The sequence below is a fragment of the Dicentrarchus labrax genome, unplaced genomic scaffold, assembly GCF_905237075.1.
Source record: "Dicentrarchus labrax unplaced genomic scaffold, dlabrax2021, whole genome shotgun sequence".
Taxonomy (NCBI): Eukaryota; Metazoa; Chordata; class Actinopteri; family Moronidae; genus Dicentrarchus; species Dicentrarchus labrax.
The window spans coordinates 6,880,064-6,902,075 of record NW_026136721.1 but is presented as its reverse complement, the minus strand read 5'-3'; the positions used below and the strand labels follow the sequence as shown (position 1 = coordinate 6,902,075).

General features: G+C 40.2%; 1 protein-coding gene and 1 long non-coding RNA gene across 2 annotated transcripts; one reads left to right on the top strand and one right to left on the bottom strand.

Moving 5' to 3' along the window:
- Positions 1-6,118: 6,118 nt before the first annotated feature.
- Positions 6,119-19,933, bottom strand: p2rx3b (purinergic receptor P2X, ligand-gated ion channel, 3b). The gene is made up of 12 exons (XM_051386427.1): positions 19,404-19,933; positions 17,901-18,036; positions 17,744-17,815; positions 15,870-15,939; positions 15,679-15,772; positions 14,411-14,488; positions 14,180-14,321; positions 10,298-10,434; positions 10,051-10,144; positions 9,198-9,263; positions 9,001-9,078; positions 6,119-8,517 (listed from the first exon to the last, which is right to left on the bottom strand). The coding sequence occupies exons 1-12, from the start codon at positions 19,523-19,525 to the stop codon at positions 8,392-8,394; spliced, it is 1,215 nt and encodes a 404-aa protein (XP_051242387.1). The 5' UTR covers positions 19,526-19,933; the 3' UTR covers positions 6,119-8,391.
- Positions 12,689-14,086, top strand: LOC127355521 (uncharacterized). Its single transcript, XR_007881779.1, has 2 exons — positions 12,689-13,047; positions 13,134-14,086. It is a non-coding gene; the product is annotated as an uncharacterized LOC127355521 (long non-coding RNA).
- Positions 19,934-22,012: the final 2,079 nt, after the last annotated feature.

The following is a 22,012-nucleotide window of genomic DNA, read 5'->3' as shown; positions in this document are numbered from 1 at the left end:
CAGTAAAAATTATTAATTATCATATAAGTCTGCAACTGCATTATATAACTGAAGAAAGCTTCAGTACATATGTTTCATAAGACACTTCAGTAAGTAAAGGAACAACATGTCATTTTATTTTTTTAAACTATAGGTCATCTACCCCAGAGAAAAGAAGACCCTCTTCCTCGATCCACTGGGGGAGCCCACAGATGACATGAAGACATGTTTGCAAATAACAAGGTATGGACAGCTGTTAAAAATAAACATTTAAACGTGTAAGTATGTTCACTGTGTCCTGCTTGCATTAACATCAAAAACAACAAATGTTTTTTGTGTGACAGAATTGCTATAATGTTTGATCATTATTGCTGTCTTCAGGGCATTCATGCGAGGGAAGGGATGCAATGTCTCAAGGTGGAGGTATGAGACTGTCCCACATCCCAGACAAAGGGATGCAACATCATGTGGAGTTTTTGCCCTGAAAGTAGGTTTCCTATCGAGAGCAGTGTCCGCAACATCACATTATTCGATATTATACTAGAATTGTAGAGTCAAAAACAGGCAATTTTTCCTTGCCCTTGTCTCCAAGGCACTATCACTATGCGTTCAGGGCGGGACTCTTATCAGACATTGGAGCCGATTGGGCAATGTACACTCAAGTTATAGCAACTTTGTGTGTTCTGGCGGTACATCAAAGTTTGACGCCACGCCACGGACACGCCCTGTAACAAAAACTCACCACAATCAAGAAATATCATCAAGAACATGTTTTCCATTTTCTGACTAGATTTCAGCTTGATCTGATCATCCTACTAGGAGTAGAACATGGAAGTATAAAAAAATTACATTTTCTTTCACCACTAGGTGGCGCTCACTTTTACTGAATATTATCACATAGACGTGTTCAGGGCGGGACTCTTATCAGACATGTGAAGTTTGGAGCCGATTGGACAATGTACACTCAAGTTATAGCAAATTCGTGTTTTGTGGTGGTACATCAAAATTTCCCGCCACGCTACAGACACGCCCCCTCACCGCAGTCATCACATATAATCAACAATGTGTTTTGCATTTTATAAGTAAATTTCAGCTGGGTCTGATCATCCTGCTCGGAGTAGAACATGAAAGTATAAAACGTGATACTTCCTGTTGCCACTAGGTGGCGCTCTGACTTATTACCGAATATTATCACATAGACATGTTCAGGGCGGGACTCTTATCGAACATGTGAAGTTTTGTTGCAGTCGGATCATGTACGCAGAAGTTATAACGAATCCCTCTTTCATGGCGATGGTTTGAAATTGGATGCCACAGGACGCCACGCCACGGGCACAATGTTGGACGAAAAAAACTGACTGCACTGACCAATTTTGAAGTAGATCCAATAAAACCTGTAGGAGGAGTTAGTTAAAATAGAAGCCCTGAAATGCCAAAAATGACATCAGTGTGACATTCGTTTAAAATGGCCAACTTTGACGGCACGCCACGGACACGCCCTTCAACGTACAGTCATAAATAGCACAACTTGTAATTAGCAACATTATTCAAGAGTACTGTCAAGTTTTGAAGCAGATCTGATAAATTCCCTAGGGGTTTGTTTGTTCAAATACAAGACCACGGACTTCAAAATGGCCAACTTTGACGGCACGCCACGGACACACCCTTCAACGCACAGTGAAAAAAATGAACAGCGTTCATTCAGCACCATTTTGTGACTGTACTGACCAATTTTGAAGCAGATCTGATAAATTCCCTAGGAGGAGTTCATTCAAATGCAAGGCGAAAATTCACCGAAAATGATCACGGACTTCAAAATGGCCAACTTTAACGGCACACCACGGACACGCCCTTCAACGCACAGTGAAAAAATGAACAGCGTTCATTCAGCACCATGTTTTGACTGCACTGACCAATTTTGAAGTAGATCCAATAAAACCTGTAGGAGGAGTTAGTTAAAATAGAAGCCCTGAAATGACCACAAAATGGCAGCCAAGAGTGAAAATCTAAATTTAAAATAGCAGACTTCCTTTGGGATTTGGGACAGGGGTCCAAGAGGCTTTTTTGTACGTCTCGGCGTTACACATGCCTACCGAGTTTCGTACATATTGGCGAAACGTGGCGCCGGGGCTGCTTTTTCAAAATCCTGTAGGGGGCACGACAAACACGATTTTTGGAATGTGAGCTACAGGCACCAGTCTACACGTGTCCTGTGAATTTCATATTCATAACTATTACGGTCTCTGCAGAGTGATTTACCCTGCCACCAGAGCGCCACCTAGTGGCGTGATTTTTTTTCCTTTTTAGGGGACCCTCAGGGAGCCATGGGCAAGCATCGTACCAAGTTTCATTTTAATCACACTTGCCGATGCAGAGATATAAACTTCTTCATTTTAAAGAGCGCCACCTTGTGGTGATGACCTGAAATTGTGCACGATACACAATGAAGACATTTGGAACTATTGACCCAAGGTTGGTGTAAATCGGATGTGGAGAAATACCCCACTTCCTTTTTTGACGAAAAATCAACAGGAAGTGCTAATTTTATAACTTCCTTATTTTTTTAAATATCAAAATACTTTAAATTACTTTTTTTGCCAGGACGGTCTCCAGATGCTACGTGCAAAATTTTGTGCGAATCGGACAAAAGCGCATGGATGGATCATGAAAACCTAGTTTTTGGACATTTTGCACTCAAAAAAATCTAGGCGGAAGTGGGCGTGGCCTATATGGGGAGATTCAGCTCCATTCACCGAACGCGTGGATATAAGGTTTTTGAAGGTGAGACAAAGTATGCGGGAGTTATTAGCCTATCAAACTTTTCCTAAAAGTAGCGCCACCTAGTGGCCTATCTAGTGGCTGATCTGCATGTGACGCATAGAATATCTAAGTTAAACCAGGCTTGACAAGTCTGCCAAATAAAATAGACATTTCGTATATGTTCAGGGGGTCAAAAATGCAGTCAAAGAGGGTGAAGAAAAAGAATGATGATAAACATAGCAAAAACAATAGGGACCTTCCAGTTGTCACTGGCTCGGTCCCTAAATATCAGTAATATTTGCAATGGGAGTCAAGCAGGACCATGGCAGGAGGCTCCACCAGGATCCATGAGAACCTGCGAAACGAGAAAGCACAAGAACTCCGGGGAAGAAGTGAAGTTAGTAACATGCATTAATGGGACATGAATGAGTGCAGAAAGAGAGAGAGAGGAAGAGAGGAGCTCAGTGCACCATGGGAAATCCCCCGATAGTCTAGGCCTATAGCAGCATAACTAAGGGATGGTTCAGGACTCACCTGATCCAGCCCTAACTATAAGCTTTATCAAAGAGGAACGTCTTAAAAAAAAAAAAGGTAAATGGACCTGTACAGCGCCTTTCTAGTCTTTCGACCACTCAAAGTGCTTTTACATTACATGCCACATTCACCCTTTCACGGCAAAGTCCATCAAACAGAAACTAACATTCATAATTCGGGGTTCAGTACTCCAATTTTAGTCCTCCTTTTTTAATGATGCAGGGTTAGTATCTCAGGTTCATTACAGGTAGGTGGCAGCATTTATTCTCACTCTATGTTAGCTCGCTCTCATGGTGCACTTGGCTGCTCTCCGACAGATTGACTGCAGTTTACTACAGTTTCTCTCTAACCATAACATCAATTTGGCCACAGTCCATAAAAGAAAGTGCAAGTGTTTGTTTCATGTCCAATTAATATTGCTGTGCATGTAGTTACAACCACCACAATAAACATACATCTGATCACTCATAGGCGGTGTGCAGGTAGATGGTATGGCATTAGTGAGAGGGTAAAATACAATTAAAGATTTCCAGGGTAACATAGATTATAATTATTACAGTCAATTTTTTTGTCAGTTTCTTGCCTTTCTCCCACTTGTGAACAAAAATAAATGTTTTTATTCAAAGCTCCTTGTGGTTTCTCTCAGTTTGATCAATTTGAGCAACCGTAAACAAACAGACATTTTTCTTGGATATTTACAGTGAGCAAGTTGCTGTATTTCAATTTACAATAAACTACTGTAATTGTACTGTAATGCAATTTACAATATATAGAACAATACCAGTATTTTGGTCTAATTCTGCTGTATTCTATTATATTGTACTGTAATATATCATGTTTTATTAATATGGATGTATTAGTGCTAATTATAATAAACCTATCCACCCCTTTCATAGGTAATGTTATTCAGACATGATAATGTTGCCTAACTCAGTCTGTGTCATGCTCTATCTTAAAGCCTTGTTATATCTTGGAATGAAACATACACACAGTATCACTGTGCTTGGCTTAGTAAGAGGCTCCATTAGAAACATGAGAACATGGCAATGCTATCTTTTTATTGAATTAGCTTTCTTTCTCTCCACAGCATCCGCTTATTCTCTTTTTCATGATTCCCTTTGTGTCATCCATCCACCCCCCTCCCATCCCTCCATATATATCTCCTCCTCGTCATCACTTCATCACATTTCTTTCTTGCCATTTATGCACTGTTAATACATTTTTGAGTTTTGTGAAAACTTTAAAATGTCATGTTTGCATAAACTGGTATGAAAAAATACACTGTGACGAAACCTACTTTTAGTTAATCCCCAAAGTGTTCTAACATCTAGTTTTAGTCTGCTCTGAAATGTTTTGCATGTCTGGAAAGCAATGGAGTACAAAAGAAAGAGTTTTCTGCTGTTGAACTTGTGATATTGGTTAATTAGGGGTGTAAGAAATAATAAAAAAATATACACATTAGGCCTATATCTCAGCATTTTGTTCACGTTTGTGAAGAAAAATGTAAATGTAAAGTAAAGTCAACTGTCTAATCTACCAATTGCCAAGCATCAAGGACAAGAAAACACGGAATCTGTCAATAAGGAATCTTATTAAGTATGTATGATTGTATGCAAATCACTGCTTTTACAGAAACTTCTTGCAGTTACTAATCTAATATGAAATATCCATAAAATATGTCATTTAGTCAGGGGTTGTTAGTTAAATAAATTATAGACAAGGGGTCCTTTAAGGAAAAAGATTGGGAACCACTGACCAAGAGGAAAAATACTATATGATATACAGTATGTGTGGAAAAAATATTTGATAGCCTGATGTTTCAACTCAGCAAGAAGATCTGTGATCATGAAAAATGTCATGGCAATCCATCCAACAGTCCGAACCTCAGTCAGCTTTCTCCTTTCTAGATAAGCTGAAAAGGAGAAAGTTGATTGAGGTTCCAAAAGGTCTTAGGAAGGGTCCATTCTTCCATATTCCATCCTATTAGCCAAAAAACCCTCGAAAATACCGCACTTTAATGATCAGGTACTGCAATATGGACCCTCATAACACTAGAAAAATTTAACTGTTCTGGACTGCCTCAGTAAAATGGTGTATTTATCAATAAAGGAAATGTTCAAATCAAAATGTATAATATATATATACATGGTGGCTACAGTGCTGATAATGACAAGGTTCTGCTAGTTTAGTCTAGAGCACAGAGGCAAACATTCAAAGGATGAGAACTGACCTTGGTTAACTTTGTGTGGAAAACTGAAATGGACACTTTGTAATAACAACAGCTTCCTAACAACAGCTGATCAATACAAATGAATTGCTGAAAGGTTCTTTCTAATTTCGGGTTGAAAAACAGACACAGAGATAGTGTGTGGTGTTACCATCCAAGACAAGAGGCCTGCTTTTCTCAAACCACACCAGAACCCTCTGTGCACAGGCGGAATCTAATGGCAAACCACAGTAAGCCCATTGCAGAACGTGAAGCCAAGTGAACCACTTAATGCATATTATGTTTGTTGTTAGTGCAAATAGAAACAAATATATAAAAAGTACAGATTATCAATAAGGTGCAACTAAATGTACACAAAATGTAAAATTGGTTAAATGTAAATCTTCATTAGCAGCACTGTGTAGAAGGTTCCCCTAGCTAAACTATTGCAATCTAATTCAGCAGCCCTGAATGAATCATATCTGCATGAAGGTGCGAATGTTCCATTTTTGTTGAAATGGTTTTAAAGCAGTGTTGATTCAACTTATGGTAATTGGAGGCTGCTGTTGATAATAGCATTATTACTCTTTGCTTTTCCCTCATTAATAATGAAAATGCCATACTACCATGACCAACACATCAGAACGAGAATCATTTTTATTTGCCAGGTCTGTGTACACATATGAGGAATTTGACTCCGGTGTTATGTTGCTCTCAGTGTACATACACAGAAATAGACATTAAACAATAAAACAGGACAACAAGCTCAATAAGGTAAATTGACAATCATGCAAGCATTTGAATATTTTGATATGCTTCTCTTCCTTCTTTCTCGGCACTCTGTAATATAGCCAACACGATCTCCCAACTCGCTAAATATTTTGGTTGGCTCATTATACTACGCGATCATACTACGACTTCAATGACATATCTAATCTTTGTCTCAGTCTTTTTCTCTTTAAGCTCTTTTAGTTATGATTTGGCGCTATACAAATTAAATTTAATTGAATTGAAAGCAATGTCAGATAGGCACATCCAGAATAGAAATGTATGTGCAGTTTGAAATGTAGGGACACTCACTCACCAAGCTGCCATATGTGCTGACTGTTTAATAAGAACAGGCTAATAAAGCACCGTAAGGGTCGGGTCATCAATGTCTGCCAGATTTTATTGCAGTGAGGTGAGGTGAGAACAGAGTATCACCAAAGTCAGTAGGATTCATCCTATGGGGAACATGAATGTCCAAAGTGGTGGACCGACTGACTTACAGACCGAACAATGCCATCCAGAGCCATGCCACTAGCACGTCCAAAAATGACCACTGAGAAAAATTGGCACCACATCTTCTGTATAGCATGTTGTTTCCACACTACGACTTAAAGCTTAAAGAACAGACTGAAGTCGGTAGAATGGCTTCCAACTCAGGAAAGGGGACCATCCAAGGTGTATGTGAATGAACAGAGAGCCCCCCCAACATCAACCTGAGCAGAGGTCTATAGCAGATTAAGTGAAAATGCCTGTTTGGATGTGCAGAATGAATGTAATGCTTAAATCCATTCCTAAATGCCCTGTTGAAAATAAAGGAGTCTCAGCTCAAAAGCAACTCATTTGAAAAGCTTTTCCTGTTATTCCAAGTGGTTTTTGCCATGCACTGATATATAACCACACACACACACACACACGCCATTAAAGACCTCCATGCACGTGAACCAATTCATGACAGCTGTCTTGTTTATTCCTGGTTTCTCATCACAAAGGCCTTTATGATTTAATGGTAGTGCATTACAGAAGTTTCAATGCAAGGTGAAAAACAGGCAACTAGAGAGCTCAAACAGAGAATATTTTTCAGGTTAAATTTCTTTTTTAAACAAATCCTGAGCCAGTGTCGCATGCCAAAAGTGTCACCATGCAAAGACACTCTGCTTTTGTATTTTAATTTTTACATTTTATATATATTTGTCACCGTCTGCAGACGTTTTGAAATATTTAAGGATAACAATTCAGGGTTCTTCCAATGTTTTTTTGACATAGGCATAAACTAAGGGTGTAACAGTACACATATTTGTCCCAAGCCATTCGGTTCAGGAGGTTTGGCTCGGTAAGCAACTGCCTCAGTCAAGAACCTCCTGTGATCCAAAAAGTTACTGTCAAATTAGACTATTCAGATCTAGCACACGCACAGAAATTCTAGAGCTCAACTTTTACCCGTAAAGTTTTGACCAGTTGTTGTTGATTAGCTGTAGCATGCTAGTCAGCTTAGCAGAAGGAGACAAAAACAGACAGCCTCTCGCTGCAGATGCACACCGTGCCAAAGTAATAACTATAACGTGTTTATTGCTGTGGATATGCAACCATACTCCTTTTGTCACAAATTATACAAATTATACTAATTAAGGTTCCGTTGAATTTAGTATAGGAGAGCCTTTCCAGTGAGCCAACACGCACGGATAGCAGCACCCTGACTCTGGTTTGACCTGAATGGAACAGAACCTTAATTAATCATTAGTAACAACTCTGTTTATCCTACTGTTTCATGTCAGAATGCCTGCTGCAAAAAGGGTCTGTTATCCACAGGTCAGAGTCTTAGACATTTGTGTTACTAATTTTTCTTATTGATTATATGCCAGTATTTGGGTGCATTATGTTATAGTAAGAATTGAACAGAACCAGTTAGCCGGTGTTAAATAAAATGTTATTGTCTAAAAAAAATGTTTGGTTACCCCTTCTGTACCAAAAACATACCGAAGCATGAATTGTGTGTATTGTTACACCCCTAACATAAATATTCAGGTTATGTTGAGATACTGTTTTATATAAAGTCTGCCCTGAATGCATAAAATTGATAAAAACTTTGAGCAAGACCCATCTCACATCTGTCTTTCTTAGTCCACTGTTCCCTGACCGTTCTCCATTTAGGTGTAATGTTCAATAGAAAATGCCCCTGAGTCACTGGACCTCATGATGGTCTCATTATGTCTGAGTGACAGCTGTGAGCGGTACAGCCCATTGCTGTGGGAATCTTGTGGGTTGTCTGACACCTACAGTATGAGAGAAAGAGAGAGAGAGAGAGAGCGAGAGAGAGAGAGACTAGTGATTTTCATGTCTATGCATACTACATAAATTAAGACACATGCTGCTTTAATTAATAACCTGTTGACATTTTAGCAGTTAAGGGGGCGCCCTACTGATACAATTACAAGTTGCTGGTTAGTGGTGGTGATGTTGAAGTCATGCTACCGTGGTATAGTTTGCCCCATTACATGACCACAACAAGTTAAAATTGCAAAAGAAAAAGTTGAAAATTCATCAGAACAAAAGTTAACCGTAACAACTTTAAAGGGTAATGTGTCACTGTTGCGCCTATAGCTTGTTCTATTGCCTCAAAGTGGATAGAAAAAACAAAACAATGCAGCTCTAAGGGTTGACAAAGTACATATTTGTGATTTCCAACACTGTGAATGATGAGGTCAAATCCGACAATGTGTACATTACATTGTGATCTTAACAACTGAATATATTACCTCTTCAAATTTCTTGGCCTTGTATTGCTCTGCTCCTTTCAAGAAGTTCAGTAGTATGATGTCACACAGCACTGTGCCCTACATATTAATTAAATAAAAGGGTCATTTTTGGCTCCATTTATCAGTTTAGAAGAGAAAAACACAAAACTACTAGGTGAAAAATAACATTTATACTGGTTGTGTCAAGTAAAACTCACCACTCCCACTGACGTAAAGGCTGCCACCATGTTGATGAGTGTAGGGATCATGTTGAACTTCCCAGCCTACGAAGGAAGAACTGGGGTTTCAGTCTCCTGGCTCTCACTTTATAAATGTAGTAGTACAAGAAACTATTACATTTATTTATTTAGCCCCCTTTTCCACTGTCTCCTAAGTCTCCAAAGTTTAAATTGTGATTAGTGTAGTGGCCAATGTGGAAAATAATCTATTTTAAGAAGCCCCTGTCAGCAGAGTTTCCAAATCACCAAACTTGCATTTCTTTGAAGGGGAAAACTCCACACAGAAAGACCCTAGCCTTTATATGAAAATACTGATGATATTTGAACTTCATTTATCAAAGCTACTCTCGAGAGATAAGATAATAACCCTTTCAGTGTCCCATGTCCAAATAGTAAGGCCACATTCTTATTATGACTGTATGTAGATGCATTGTATACATTATTCTGCTAAGACCTCTAGCACTGCTAAAAAATACATTTGACAAGATACCACAGCTGGGTCAAAAAATACCACAAAAGTGCCTTTTTGAAAGCCTCATAATGCATAAAGCACTCGCACAACTAGTGCCATATAATAGACGTTAGTACTTTACTCTACAAAGAGGAACAAGTACCTTCCACTCCTAGCTGTCAAAATGACCACATACAAATCCATATCCCTGTCATTATTCATAATGGATAGTTTCAGCAAGTACACATACTTAACTTAAAGCCCTTTAGACAAAATGTCTATATGGATCCTTTCTGAATGGACACAATTTAAACTTGTTGTATTGATTGGGAATGAGAATATTGATAACACAAAGTCTAAGACACTAAGATATATACTCACATTTCCATTGACCAGAACATCAAACCTAATTGCATAGGCTTTGACCAGAGTGCGGTAGTCAGTCCCGTTCTCCATCTTATAGTATTTGGCGAATCTGTACAGACCAATTACCAGTTTATTTTAAAGAAAACACTTTCATTATTGTATCATTATTTGGATATGAAGTTATGCATATCGGAATATTTGGCATTATTTGTTGAGTTCTCTTGTTGCGTTCTCTGGATGGAACATATCATTCCAACAATACCTGAAATTGTAGCCTGGTGAGACACTGTTCTTCTGTGACATGGCATCCAGTCGGGTGAATGAGTATGAGGGGTTACAATGGTCATCTGACTTGTCCAGATCACATATCCAGCCGATCTTTATTCCGATCACTCCTCCCTGACAGACATTTTCAAAATGAGAGAGACACACAAATGAGTGTGTTAGTGCCCCACCCTGTCTCCTAGGAAATACATGACATGCACCCAATTTGAGCTGGCTAATGTGTTTGTGAGAAATCGTTAAAGTTAAATACCACAACTCCACATTCTGAGTATAGGTGCAGCCCTCTAAAGGCTCTTATACACTTGCCGTTCCTGACCTGTCGCGCGACAATGTCACATCAAAATGATGTAGATCTCGCTGGCGACGTCGTGCACCACTCTTTTTTTTTTCAGCTGAGCGCTCCAAAGCGGAAACAGGAAGATGGACGAGTTCAAGGGCAAGCTTTCTGAGCAAGTGCGTCTCTATAGGCATCTGTACGATCCTTCAATGAAGCAACACAGAGATACCCAGAGGTGCCAGAATTCATGGCGAGAAATGTTGGAAAAGAGGAGGCGATATCCCGGAAAATTTGGAAGAACCTCCGCGACTGATTTGGAAAATCAAAAAAGAGGTCTGCCATTGTTTACCCTTTTCTTCTTCTAGTGCGTAGAAATAGCAAAGTCGATTGTGTCGCATGGGTAAAGTAAGATTTTATTGTGTGTCTTTTTAGCTCCCAGTGTGTTTTTAATTTACAATATTTCTGATTTTAGTGTGTAGTTTTTATTTGTGTTTTGCACACTGGGAGTGTATTGTGCTTGTGTTGGTGTTTATTTTTTTTTTTTTTTTTTTTTTTATTTGGTTTGTTTTTTTTGGGTTGTTTTTTTTTTCGTTTCTTTAGCTTGTGTCAAGTGGGTTTATTGGTTTTTTTGTTTTGTTGGTTTTTTTGGGGTTTTTTTTTTTTTTTTGATGTTTTTTTGTTTTGAGGGTTTTTGTTCTAGTTTCCTTGATTGTGGTGGCTTTGCTTTTTCAATTTTCCTTACACCCCCTTTCTTTAGTCTCGCCCAGGGGTTTTTGCGGGTGGGGCGGGGTTTGTTAATAAGGTTTTTTTTATTTTTTTGTTTTTTTTAGGAGATTTTTTTTTTTGGAAAGGGTTGTTTTTCTTTGTTTTTTTTTTTTTTGGGGGTTCCCGCCCCAGGCGAAGGAGGTGTGTTTTTTTTTTGGGTGGGGTTGGGGGAGGGGAAAAGAAGGAAAAAGGTAAAAGGGGGTTTTTTTGTTGTTTTATTTGTTTTTCTGGTTTTTTGGTTGGGGGGGGTTCTAAAAAAGAAGGAGGGGAGGAGAGGAGCTCTGGATTTAGGAGCCTCCCTCCTCTGTGCTCCCCTCCCGGGGGTTTATTCGCGCGCGGAAAACTAAATAGGCAACTTTTAAGGGGGGCCAGTACGGGAAAAAGGGGGCCCCCCCCCGTCCAAAAAGAAGACAAGACTTCAACTGCATGTGACTTGCCGAGACGTGTCCCCTGCCCCATAAGACATGGATTCTCCGACCGAAATGCAACTTCCCTCTGGTGTGACTGAAGTAGAAGCCGGTGACTGGGAGGTGAGATCAGAGCTACTTGCATCAGGCCCTGTTCGTACGCCGTCTCAACAAGGATCAACATGCAGCTCTCGAAGGAGCACCGTGCTAGCAACCGCTAAAGCCAAAGCTCAAGCAGCAAGAACCAAAGCAGCCTTTTCTGAAAGGGAAATGGCACTGAAACTTCAGAAAGCTGAATCAGAACTACAAACTGCCAAAGCAGAAGCCGAATTAGAGGCATTGCGGTGTAGAAAAGAAATGGAGGCTGCAATAGCTGAAGCAGCAGCTCTTCAAGCAGAATTAGATGACGACAACAGCCTCGGGGAACCGGGGTCAGAACTGAACCAAAAGGTATTTCTCTGCACGCAACGTGCCACCGCAGAGAGACATAAAGCAAGAAAGCTATAATATTTCGCCCAACCTGCATAGCCACCTGCCTCCCACCAGCATGTCCTCCAACGCCGCCAGCCATAAGACCTCCAGCACAGCATCCAGTGACATCGCCTGCACAGCTACCGACATCCACCAGCAGAGTCCCTGAGACGGACACCAGCTCCAAGACAGTTGCCACCGCCGTCACAGGTACCACTACAGCCACAGCAGCCATCCATGCGACCAAAATGATTTGGAAAATCAAAAACCCCCCCCCCCACCCCCCCCCCCCTCCCCCCCCCCCCCCCCCCTCCCAGATTGCCCCAGTCACTCCGAGAAGGACAAAAAGGAGGTCTGCCATTGTTTACCCTTTTCTTCTTTTGCACAAATCCGAAACCTAGTGCGTAGAAATAGCAAAGTCGATTGTGTCGCATGGGTAAAGTAAGATTTTATTGTGTGTCTTTTTAGCTCCCAGTGTGTTTTTAATTTACAATATTTCTGATTTTAGTGTGTAGTTTTTATTTGTGTTTTGCACACTGGGAGTGTATTGTGCTTTTATTCTGAAAAGCCCATACGGATGTGACTCCCCACGGCGTAATCGCCTGCACCTGTGGAGCGTCAAATTGGCAGACTTTAAATAAGCTTCCAGAGGAAGCAGGGCGGAAGATGGATCAAGCGGAAAGGGCAGGAAGCCGAAGCAGGAACAGAGGGGACCGATCGCAGTAACCACGCTGGAGCTGTCGTTGGACGGAGAAGCCAGGGACTAACTGTTAGAAGGCCCCATGTAGAAGCGGGCAGAGTATCTACGTGAGTAGCGATCTACGACTAAGCGTGACCCGCTGTATGTACGTGTGTTTAAAAGTGCAATGACTGCCGTCTTGCTCTCCCGATAGCTCGAGGTCAGCGCCCTGAGGAAGACGACGGTGCGGTGCAGCGGCGTCGAGAGGCCGCAGGACCGAGTACAGATTGTATCAACGCTTTCTAGGGCGACGGAGCCACCTCCGCCGGCGCCCCGAGTGTGTGCTGCAGTCCCTGCCTTTGCAGATAAGACTCTAGACTGTTTTATTAGACTCCCTCACCCCTCAGTTTTTAGCTTCCCTCATTTCAACGCCCTTTTATTATTTGTCTTACCATTTTTAGTCTTTTACCCGTGCTTTTAACCTGATTTTATTCTGAAATAAACATCAGCGTTTCTGCTCTAGGATCTGTGGTCTTCTTCGTTTTAGCAACTGCTCTCTTGCCTGATTTTAAACCATACAGTCATTTTTAATACACCTTTTATGAAAATAACAAACATACATCATAGCCCCTGCACAGTAGCCTTTCCTCAGTTCCTTCACCTGTGTTCAGGAGAAGACTGCAACTAGTGTCACCACCACAGCGCAAGTATAAATAGTTATACTTATATGTTATAGTCACATTGTCGCGCTACAGGTCAGGAATGGCGAGTTTATAAGAGCCTTAAGGCTCTCTCTGGTGGGTTGATCCCTTCTTGTACAGCACTTAAAGGACAATTTACAATTGAGTGGGATCTAGCAGTGAAGTTGCAACCAACTGAATACCGCTCACCTTCCAAGCGCATAGGAGAAACTGCAAATAATGCAAAAAGTTCTATCTAGAGCAAAGACATGGTGGCTCAACATGGCAGACTCTGTATAAGACGACCCACCCCCCTCTGTAGATAAAAACAGCTCTTTCTAAGGTAACAAAACACAAGGATTCTAATTTTCAGGTGATATACACTAATGAAAATGTACCTACTGGATCTTGCACTTATTTTTGCCATGGTAATGGCTGCACAAGTATATGCAGTGGCCGGCAACTCATTAAAACAACTTTGTTTTGATATGGGACTTTTCTGGCTTTATTGCTGAAAACATCATTGAATTAATTAATTAATTAATAAAGAAATGACTCATAAAAACGTCTCTGACTCTACCTTGTCTGCCAGTTTAGTGAAGTTCTGCTGCGCGTAGCGGACCACATCTCCCACTCTGAAGATGGGGCAGTAGGTGTTGTTGATCATGTCAAAGTTACATTTCTTGATGTAATCGTCAGTGATGGTTGAAAGGAAATTCCCTCTGCACACATACAGACATATCATTATATCACAAACCAGACTCTATTATCAGTGTCATCATCATAGTATTTAAAATCACAATTGTCATACTTGGTGTAGTTGAAGGTTGGGAAGCGAATGCTATTCTTAATGAAAATGGTGAAATTCTCCACTTCCTTCATTGGCGTACTGAGAGAGAGGGGAAGGAAGAAAAGAAAGACATAAAAACAGCATTGTGTTTAAATTTGGTATTTTCCTCGAGCGTCACAAACCCAACACACAATTTCCTCTTTTATTGTGGTGTAGAAGGATTCAGATTTCTACCAATGGACACAATTCTGTTCACCTCCTCTGTATTGGGTCATCAAAGAAATATAGTGGCATGTTGATGTTTCAAAAGCTGAAACAAAATAACCAAATCACCTGCATGAACAGGCATTAGGCATTAGGTATTACTAGTGGTTAGTGACGCTTTGAATAGTGCACTGCCCCAACCAACTCAGTCAAAGTTGTCAAATACTGTACAGTCAGAGGTCTGCCACAAAATATGACATGGTAGGTATCCCTAGCATAATTTGCGGATGCGCCCGCTGTCGAAGTCAGGCGACATAGTATAATGAGTGAGAAAGTCTGCATATGGAGTTGTGTGTGTTGGATGGATGGCTCAAACACAAACACAGGACTTAAATCCAATCCTAATTCTTATCAAGTAGTTTTTGTACCTAAACCTAACCAAACTGTGACTGTTTCCCAACATTAAATGAACAATATGCAATTTCTGCCACTAGGAGATATTTCAATCATCACAACAATAACAAAAAAAAGATGATGTTGTGAAGTAGCGATGGATCATGGGAGTTGTTGTCTTCACCACCATTGCCGTCACTGCAGTGCGCTTCTCCCAGTTAGGATATCTTCAGGGTTCATGGTTCAGGAGGTTTCTGGCCCCCCTTTCCCCACAGAAAGCCTCCCCCCCCCAAAAAAAAAACCCCTGATTAAAACTGCTAAAAAAACTTAATAAAACAATTCCACCTTAAAAAGCACTGCTTCTCCCACGCTGTTGGACAGACAAAGGACGTCCCGGAGGGGCTGCGAGCCGAGCTAATGCTAACGTTAGCTCAGCTTGTTTCTCTGATAACTTAAGATCCAGACGTCCGATTGTGGAGCAAAGGTCCACTGACCAAGCTGCAGTATTTGACAAGTTGATGGTGAGAATGTGTTGGCCAAACATAGCGACTGAATTGAACTGCACAGCATGACTTTTTTATCAAGATAGCCCTGTTTCAGGTCAGTATTCTTATTTAGCATAACAGTTCAGTACAGAACAGTGATAGCAAAGCCTTGTAAAGAGCTCTATCACATGCACAGTATCGTCTTACGTCTTGATGGTGTCGATCTCAGCAGGACACCATCCCTTTATTTCACACATCTTGATGCTGACGTTGAAAGGAACACATTTCCCTGTAAGAATTCCTGAGCAGCACAAAAAAAAAGCTTTTAGTCTAAGAAATAAATACTACTTCTAATATATTAATTCAACACACATGCATTGAAAGACTGAAGAGCTCACCATAACCTCCTGGCTTGTTGAGGTGCCTTGTGCAGTTACTGTCGTGGGTACAAGTATACTTCTTCTCACTCTGGGTAGCACACAGTAACACAAAGACACATTAAAGCTGCATTCATCATTTTTTTTATATTAACAATAGATCAATGTGAAATGTTCAAAGGGATAGTGACAAACCAATAGAAAATTATCACCCAGCACTGCAGTCCTCCTCTAACCTTTTTAGCATCTTGAAGCTAATGCTTTTGGTTCTACAGCTAGAGATTTATAAATATCATTTCCATCAGCAGCAGGCAGCTGTTTTCAGTGAAATGACTCTAATAGACCCAGTGTACGCAACCTGCCCAACACCAAACAGCAGATAGATAAAGTTCCCAACAAAGTGAAGCAATTAGCTGCTAACTGTAATAAAGGTGAAAAAATGAACAGGAGCCAGAACCTTCAGCTACCAAGCTCCTCTCCTGTGGAACCAGCTTCTAGTTGTGGTTCGTGGTTCCACATTCAAGAGTAGGCTTAAGACGTTCCTCTTTGATAAAGCTTATAGTTAGGGCTGGATCAGGTGAGTCCTGAACCATCCCTTAGTTATGCTGCTATAGGCCTAGACTATCGGGGGATTTCCCATGGTGCACTGAGCTCCTCTCTTCCTCTCCCTCTCTTTCTGCACAAATTCATTAATGCATGTTACTAACTTCTCTTCTTCCCTGGAGTTCTTGTGCTTTCTTGTCCACAGGTTCTCATGGATCCTGGTGGAGCCTCCTGCCATGGTGCTGCTTGACTGCCATTGCTAATGTTACTGATATTATTGTTATAATTATTTACTAGTATTATTACTAGAGTTACTATTATTACTATAATCACTGCTCATTGTCCCCCATCGTTGCTGTTGTCACCGTCATCATCAGGGTGGCTATGGCTCAGAGGCAGAGCGGGTTGTCCCCTAATCGGAAGGTTGTTAGTTCGATGTGTGAATGTGTATGAATGAGTTAGTTTCTGTTCAATGGACTTCGCCATCGCTGAGTGAATGTGTGTGAAAGGGTGAATGTGGCATGTAGTGTAAAAGCCCTTTGAGTGGTCGGAAGACTAGAAAGGTGCTGTACAAGTACAGGTTCATTTATCATTTACCATCTTCATGTTCATCAACATCAGTCACTACTATTAGTGTAGTTGTTGCTACTGTTGTTGCTGTTCTCTCTCTCTCTCTCTCTCTCTCTCTCTCTCTCTCTCTCTCTCTCTCTCTCTCACCCCAACTGGTCGAGGCAGACGGCCACCCACCTAGAACCAAAGGGTCTGTCCGAGGTTTCTGCCTCTTAAAAGGAAGTTTTTCCTTGTCGCCGTTGCCAAGTGCTTGCTCATGGTCGGTTTCTGTAAATAATGCTATAAAAGAGTTCGGTCTAGACCTGCTCTATTTTGAAAAGTGTCCTGAGATAACTTCTGTTATGAATTGGCGCTATACAAATAAAATTGAATTGAATTGAATTATACGATTAGGTACAAAAACTACAACTGTGTGTTACGTTACGCACCTGAAGTAACTTACACAAATAAAATTTAACTTATTTAAGTTAACTTCTGTTTCTCACTTAAAATTGTTTACATGAACAGCAATCTCCAGCGTTAAAGTCCTGAGTTTGCTTGAGCCATCCATCCACCCCTCCACCTCTATATGTGTCTTTCTTGCTTTTTATACTACGCCACCTGACTTCAAAGGCGGGCACGTCCACAAATGACACTAGAGCACTTTTAGCAATAACAGTAACTGTGAAGCGGCAGAATGCACAGAATGCAATGCAGAATTTAGAGGTTGCATGAACGTGTCAAAGTCAAAGGAAAGATGTATGTATGTACAGATGTATAGTTTTGCAGTGATAGTAGCTGACCTCAGGACAGTATCCTTGGACTTGGTTTTCTGTTGTGATCATTTTGGTGATGATGCAGAAGACTGAAGCTCCCTGCAGAAAACACATAGCACATCACTATCACTGTATCCGACTGTCAGTCATCTATTCATTCATCCACCCATCTATCCCTCCATACCTGCGTAGGAGTGACATAGTCTGCAACGTCCATGACCTTATTGTTATAGACTCCAAAACCTTTGACCTTGGTCATCACTGAAGATTCAATGGCTGTGTCTCTCACCTGGTAGGCCTTCTCATAGAGAAACACCCACCTGAAGCACACACACAGAAATAACACAAAATGTGACATTGAGCTAAAACTGACATAAGATTTGTTATTTCTCACACTCTGAGCCAGAAATTTTCACTTCAGTAGCTATGAGCTATGAGGGTGTGATCAGTGGGGTATGGATAGGAGGGAGATAAATAGCAACGATCATTGCTCTCTGCATTCTGCTCCAGTACTGTAAACTGAGACTCCACTACAGCTGCTAATTGGGAGCAGCATACCAATCCAAGAAAGGCAAAGGCAGAGGAAGACACACTGGCTAATAAATCACTACACAACTACAGCTAATGGACTCTTAAAAATGAATGATGTATTTAATTGACTTATTGGTGAATGATATAAATAAAATATGTTGACTAACATTAAGTATCACACACCTTTACATAGCTACAGAACAGAATAACTACTGTATTACTGTAATTTGAATACATAAGTGAGTCAGGGGAACTCTAACCCCCGTAACACACTAATAATTATAGATTGGATGATTAATTAGAAGAAAAATTGTTGATTTTTGTTCCTCATTGCCATTTCGTCAAATACTGATGCTGGGAATGAGATTCAACAATCAGCTATCTGCAAGCCATTAACCCAAAGTGTCTTTCTATCTTTCTCAGCTCTGATTGGTTGTTTTCATTCAGGCCTGGTGAATTCTTGCAAATGCCATTAGGAGCACTAGGAGGAGCCAGATGAGCCTGATTTCGTCACAGATTATCTGTCTCATGTTCTACTGTCAGGATATAGTGAGAATTTCAGCAAACATGACAAAAAGTTATTTTTATAAAATGTATAGTTATATTACCTACTGCAACCATTAAATTAATCCCCAGCTGTTTTGATAATCAACTTATCATTTTAAGTCACTTTTTTAAAGAAAAATGTCAAAATGTATGCTTCGCTGTGAATATTTTCTTCAGTCCTAACTGAATATATGTGGTTTGTTGACAAAACAGAACATTTTTGGGCATCATCTTGGGCTTTGGGAAGCACCATTTTCTGGCATTTTATGGACCAGACAACTAATCGATCATGTAAATAATCATTAGTTGCAGCCCTAACCCACATACTCTGTATTTAAAATAAACTGTAAAATGTCTGAAACAGAATACTTGAATCTTATTGTTAGTGAGAAATGAATAACTTTAATATTTAACAAAAACAAAAAACTAATATATCTATCACATCAGAATGATTCCCCAGTCATATAAAACATTAAGGTAAAAAAAGATTATTTAATCAGATTAATCAGGGACTGTGCTTTAATAATCAATACATTAAATACAAATGTATTTTATTCCTGCTATTGTTTCATTCAACTAACAATACACCAGAGTGAAGGGAAATACTCACCCAATGAAGTAAGTGATGATGAGAAGTTGGACAACCCGGTTGATGATGCCGATAGTCCAGCTCTTGACCACCACCGACTTGGTGGTCTCATAGGTGAAGAAGTCTGTTATGCAAGACCACATCCTAGCAGTATGTGTGCAGTAAATATAATCTCTAGTCTTTGTGTATTTTCTGGATGTGTTATGATTAATATAGAAATAAGAAGCAAATTAGAGAAATATTAAGAGCCACTATGTGTGGATTGTGGATGTAAAGGCTATAGCAATTACAGATTTCGGTCCTCAAATCTGGATGTCCTCTTCATTATTATTTTGTGTTGCATAAAAAAAAAAGAAAGATTAAAATTTCAGGTCCAACACTGAGAGAAGTATCCAGATATCCAAGAGCTCCTTGAGGAAAAGGTTGAGCTGTCTCTGAAAAACACAGTGAAGAATTCCCCGTAGCTCAGTGCCACCAGTCTTCAGCTGATGCTCTCTTCCTGTAACTTCAGACTTCATGTATCATGACCATTAACTCAATAAGTATACAGCTTTCTCTCTTTCTCTTTGTCCTTATCTCTAACTTCATTCATTCTGCCAGATTCTTCCCTCTCTCCCTTCTTTATCTCTGACTCTACCCCCTCGATTATCTTAATGACTCCTCAAAATTCCCCCTCCCTCTTTCTGCATCATGGACTTTAAAACTCCAGTTTTTTGTGCACAGCATGTTGGGTTGTTGTGAGCAGCGTTACAGTATAAAATCCTTTCAGATGTATTAACATTTTTTGTTGTGTAAATCATTATTTTAATAATTTTGTGTAAATACTGGGAGTAAAGTCAACGCATATTTAGTTTGCATTTATGCCAAGCTATGCTGGTTTTCGGTTTGGCCTACTTTTTTTTTATTTTTGGGAATTGCTGCAGCCGATTGCTTCTTAAAACCTGCTCCATTTTTGTTTTAATCTGTAATTTTTTCAGGTTTTTTTGCTGAAACATCATTTAATGGTGTCTGATTGGGTTTGATTTTAAAGGGCTATACCAAAATTGTTCAAATTGACTGGATCAGAAGATTCTGACTATGGCAAAGGCTGTGCAGTCATATGCTGCGGCTGGTAGGCTTGCTCCTTCAAACTGTTATGGGTTTTAATCTGTTTTCGGCTTTATTGATGAAACATATATTGCTTATGACAGAAACAGTCTACAGTGATTGGAAAAAGGAAGTTCTTTGAGATGATCCACCCAGCCAGATCAGCAGGACCAGCGCACCACGGCAGGAGCTGTCACCCCAAGAGGAGAGGAAGAGCCAGATAGGAGCCATGCTTGACCAGCTTGGACTTCAGGCTGCTCTCCTGGCCCAATATCCAGTCTTGATAAAATGGCAATCAACGGAAAAGCAGAGACTGTTGTGTCCATTGTTACAGAGACCTATCAATCCAAATTTTGTTTGGACTGCATTTCGAGCCGACAGCGCGCAAGATGAGGAGGCAGTCTCTGTGTTTACATTGATGATTGGTGCTCAAAAGTGGATTTATTTTTGTGTGAAGATGACACCATATTATCATCACTATCTTGTTGTTGCTCTTTACATAATGTGGAGGAAAATATTAGTAAATTTTTAATAGAGTATATTTGGAACAGTAACGCACGTTCTGCAGAGCCTCGCACAGGCCATTCACGCGTTGGACCAGCGTGATGCTGAAAGTAGTCGGAGGCTGGAGTTACTATTATGGTGTATCAGAACCCGTCCTAACTAAGGGGCAAAACCGTTTTAGGCGACTTTCAGACTATAAATGAAGATATAACACGTGAAGTTCACTAGAACAAGGAGAAGGCCGGCAACGGACAGGGCTCTATTGTAATAAAACGAGAAAAGCTGTTCTGGTTGGTGCTTGACTCCGTACATAGCATTGACTTGTCCGTATATGTACGCGTAATGCAATAACTCCAGTCCTAGTGGGCAAAGTAAGCACAATAGTCATATAAATAAATACCTGTTAGATGTTGCTCAACATAGACCTCACTGACTAAATAAGATTAGACATAAACCATTGTAACCGGAGGATTGGCGAAGAGGTCATCAGAAAAGGGTCGACTTGACCCTCCAGGGTTCCCGGTCAACCCTAAAATTCAAAAAGCCATTGGTGGCAATAAACTGGTGTATATTGAAATCACAAATCCCTATATCAGACTGACTGCTACAAAGACTGACTGACTTGTGAATAACCTTTATGCACCAAGTGTCTTCTAAATCTGCTATATCTTGAAACTAAAGTAATTGCTTGTGGATGAATCCGATGCCTGTGTGTGTGTGGCTGCAATTCAGTGTAAATTGCTAAGTGTGTTCTAACCCTAATTCATATGGCAAAGGGATTTAATACATGTGTTTTGTTTTGTGCTGGCATATCTAGTGTAACTATTGTGTAAAACCTTTTCTGTATATACATTCAGTTTGGTTGAGATGGTGTGAGAAACAGTTGAAATAGAGAAGTTGTTAAGTTCCAGTAACTGTGAAGAAAAATTAGGAAAATAGGGAAGATTTACTAAAATACTAAAAAACCAAATCATATGAAAATGTACATTACATATGTACGTGCGTGTACAGTAAAACTACGTCTGAAGTGAAATACCTTT

Coding starts and splice junctions, on each gene's coding strand:
- p2rx3b (XM_051386427.1), bottom strand. CDS start 19,525: ATGTGGTCTTGCATAACAGACTTCTTCACCTATGAGACCACCAAGTCG. Junction 17,816..17,900: donor ACTATGTCACTCCTACGCAG/GTATGGAGGGAT, acceptor TGTTTTCTGCAG/GGAGCTTCAGTCTTCTGCAT. Junction 14,322..14,410: donor CCAACCTTCAACTACACCAA/GTATGACAATTG, acceptor GTATGTGTGCAG/AGGGAATTTCCTTTCAACCA.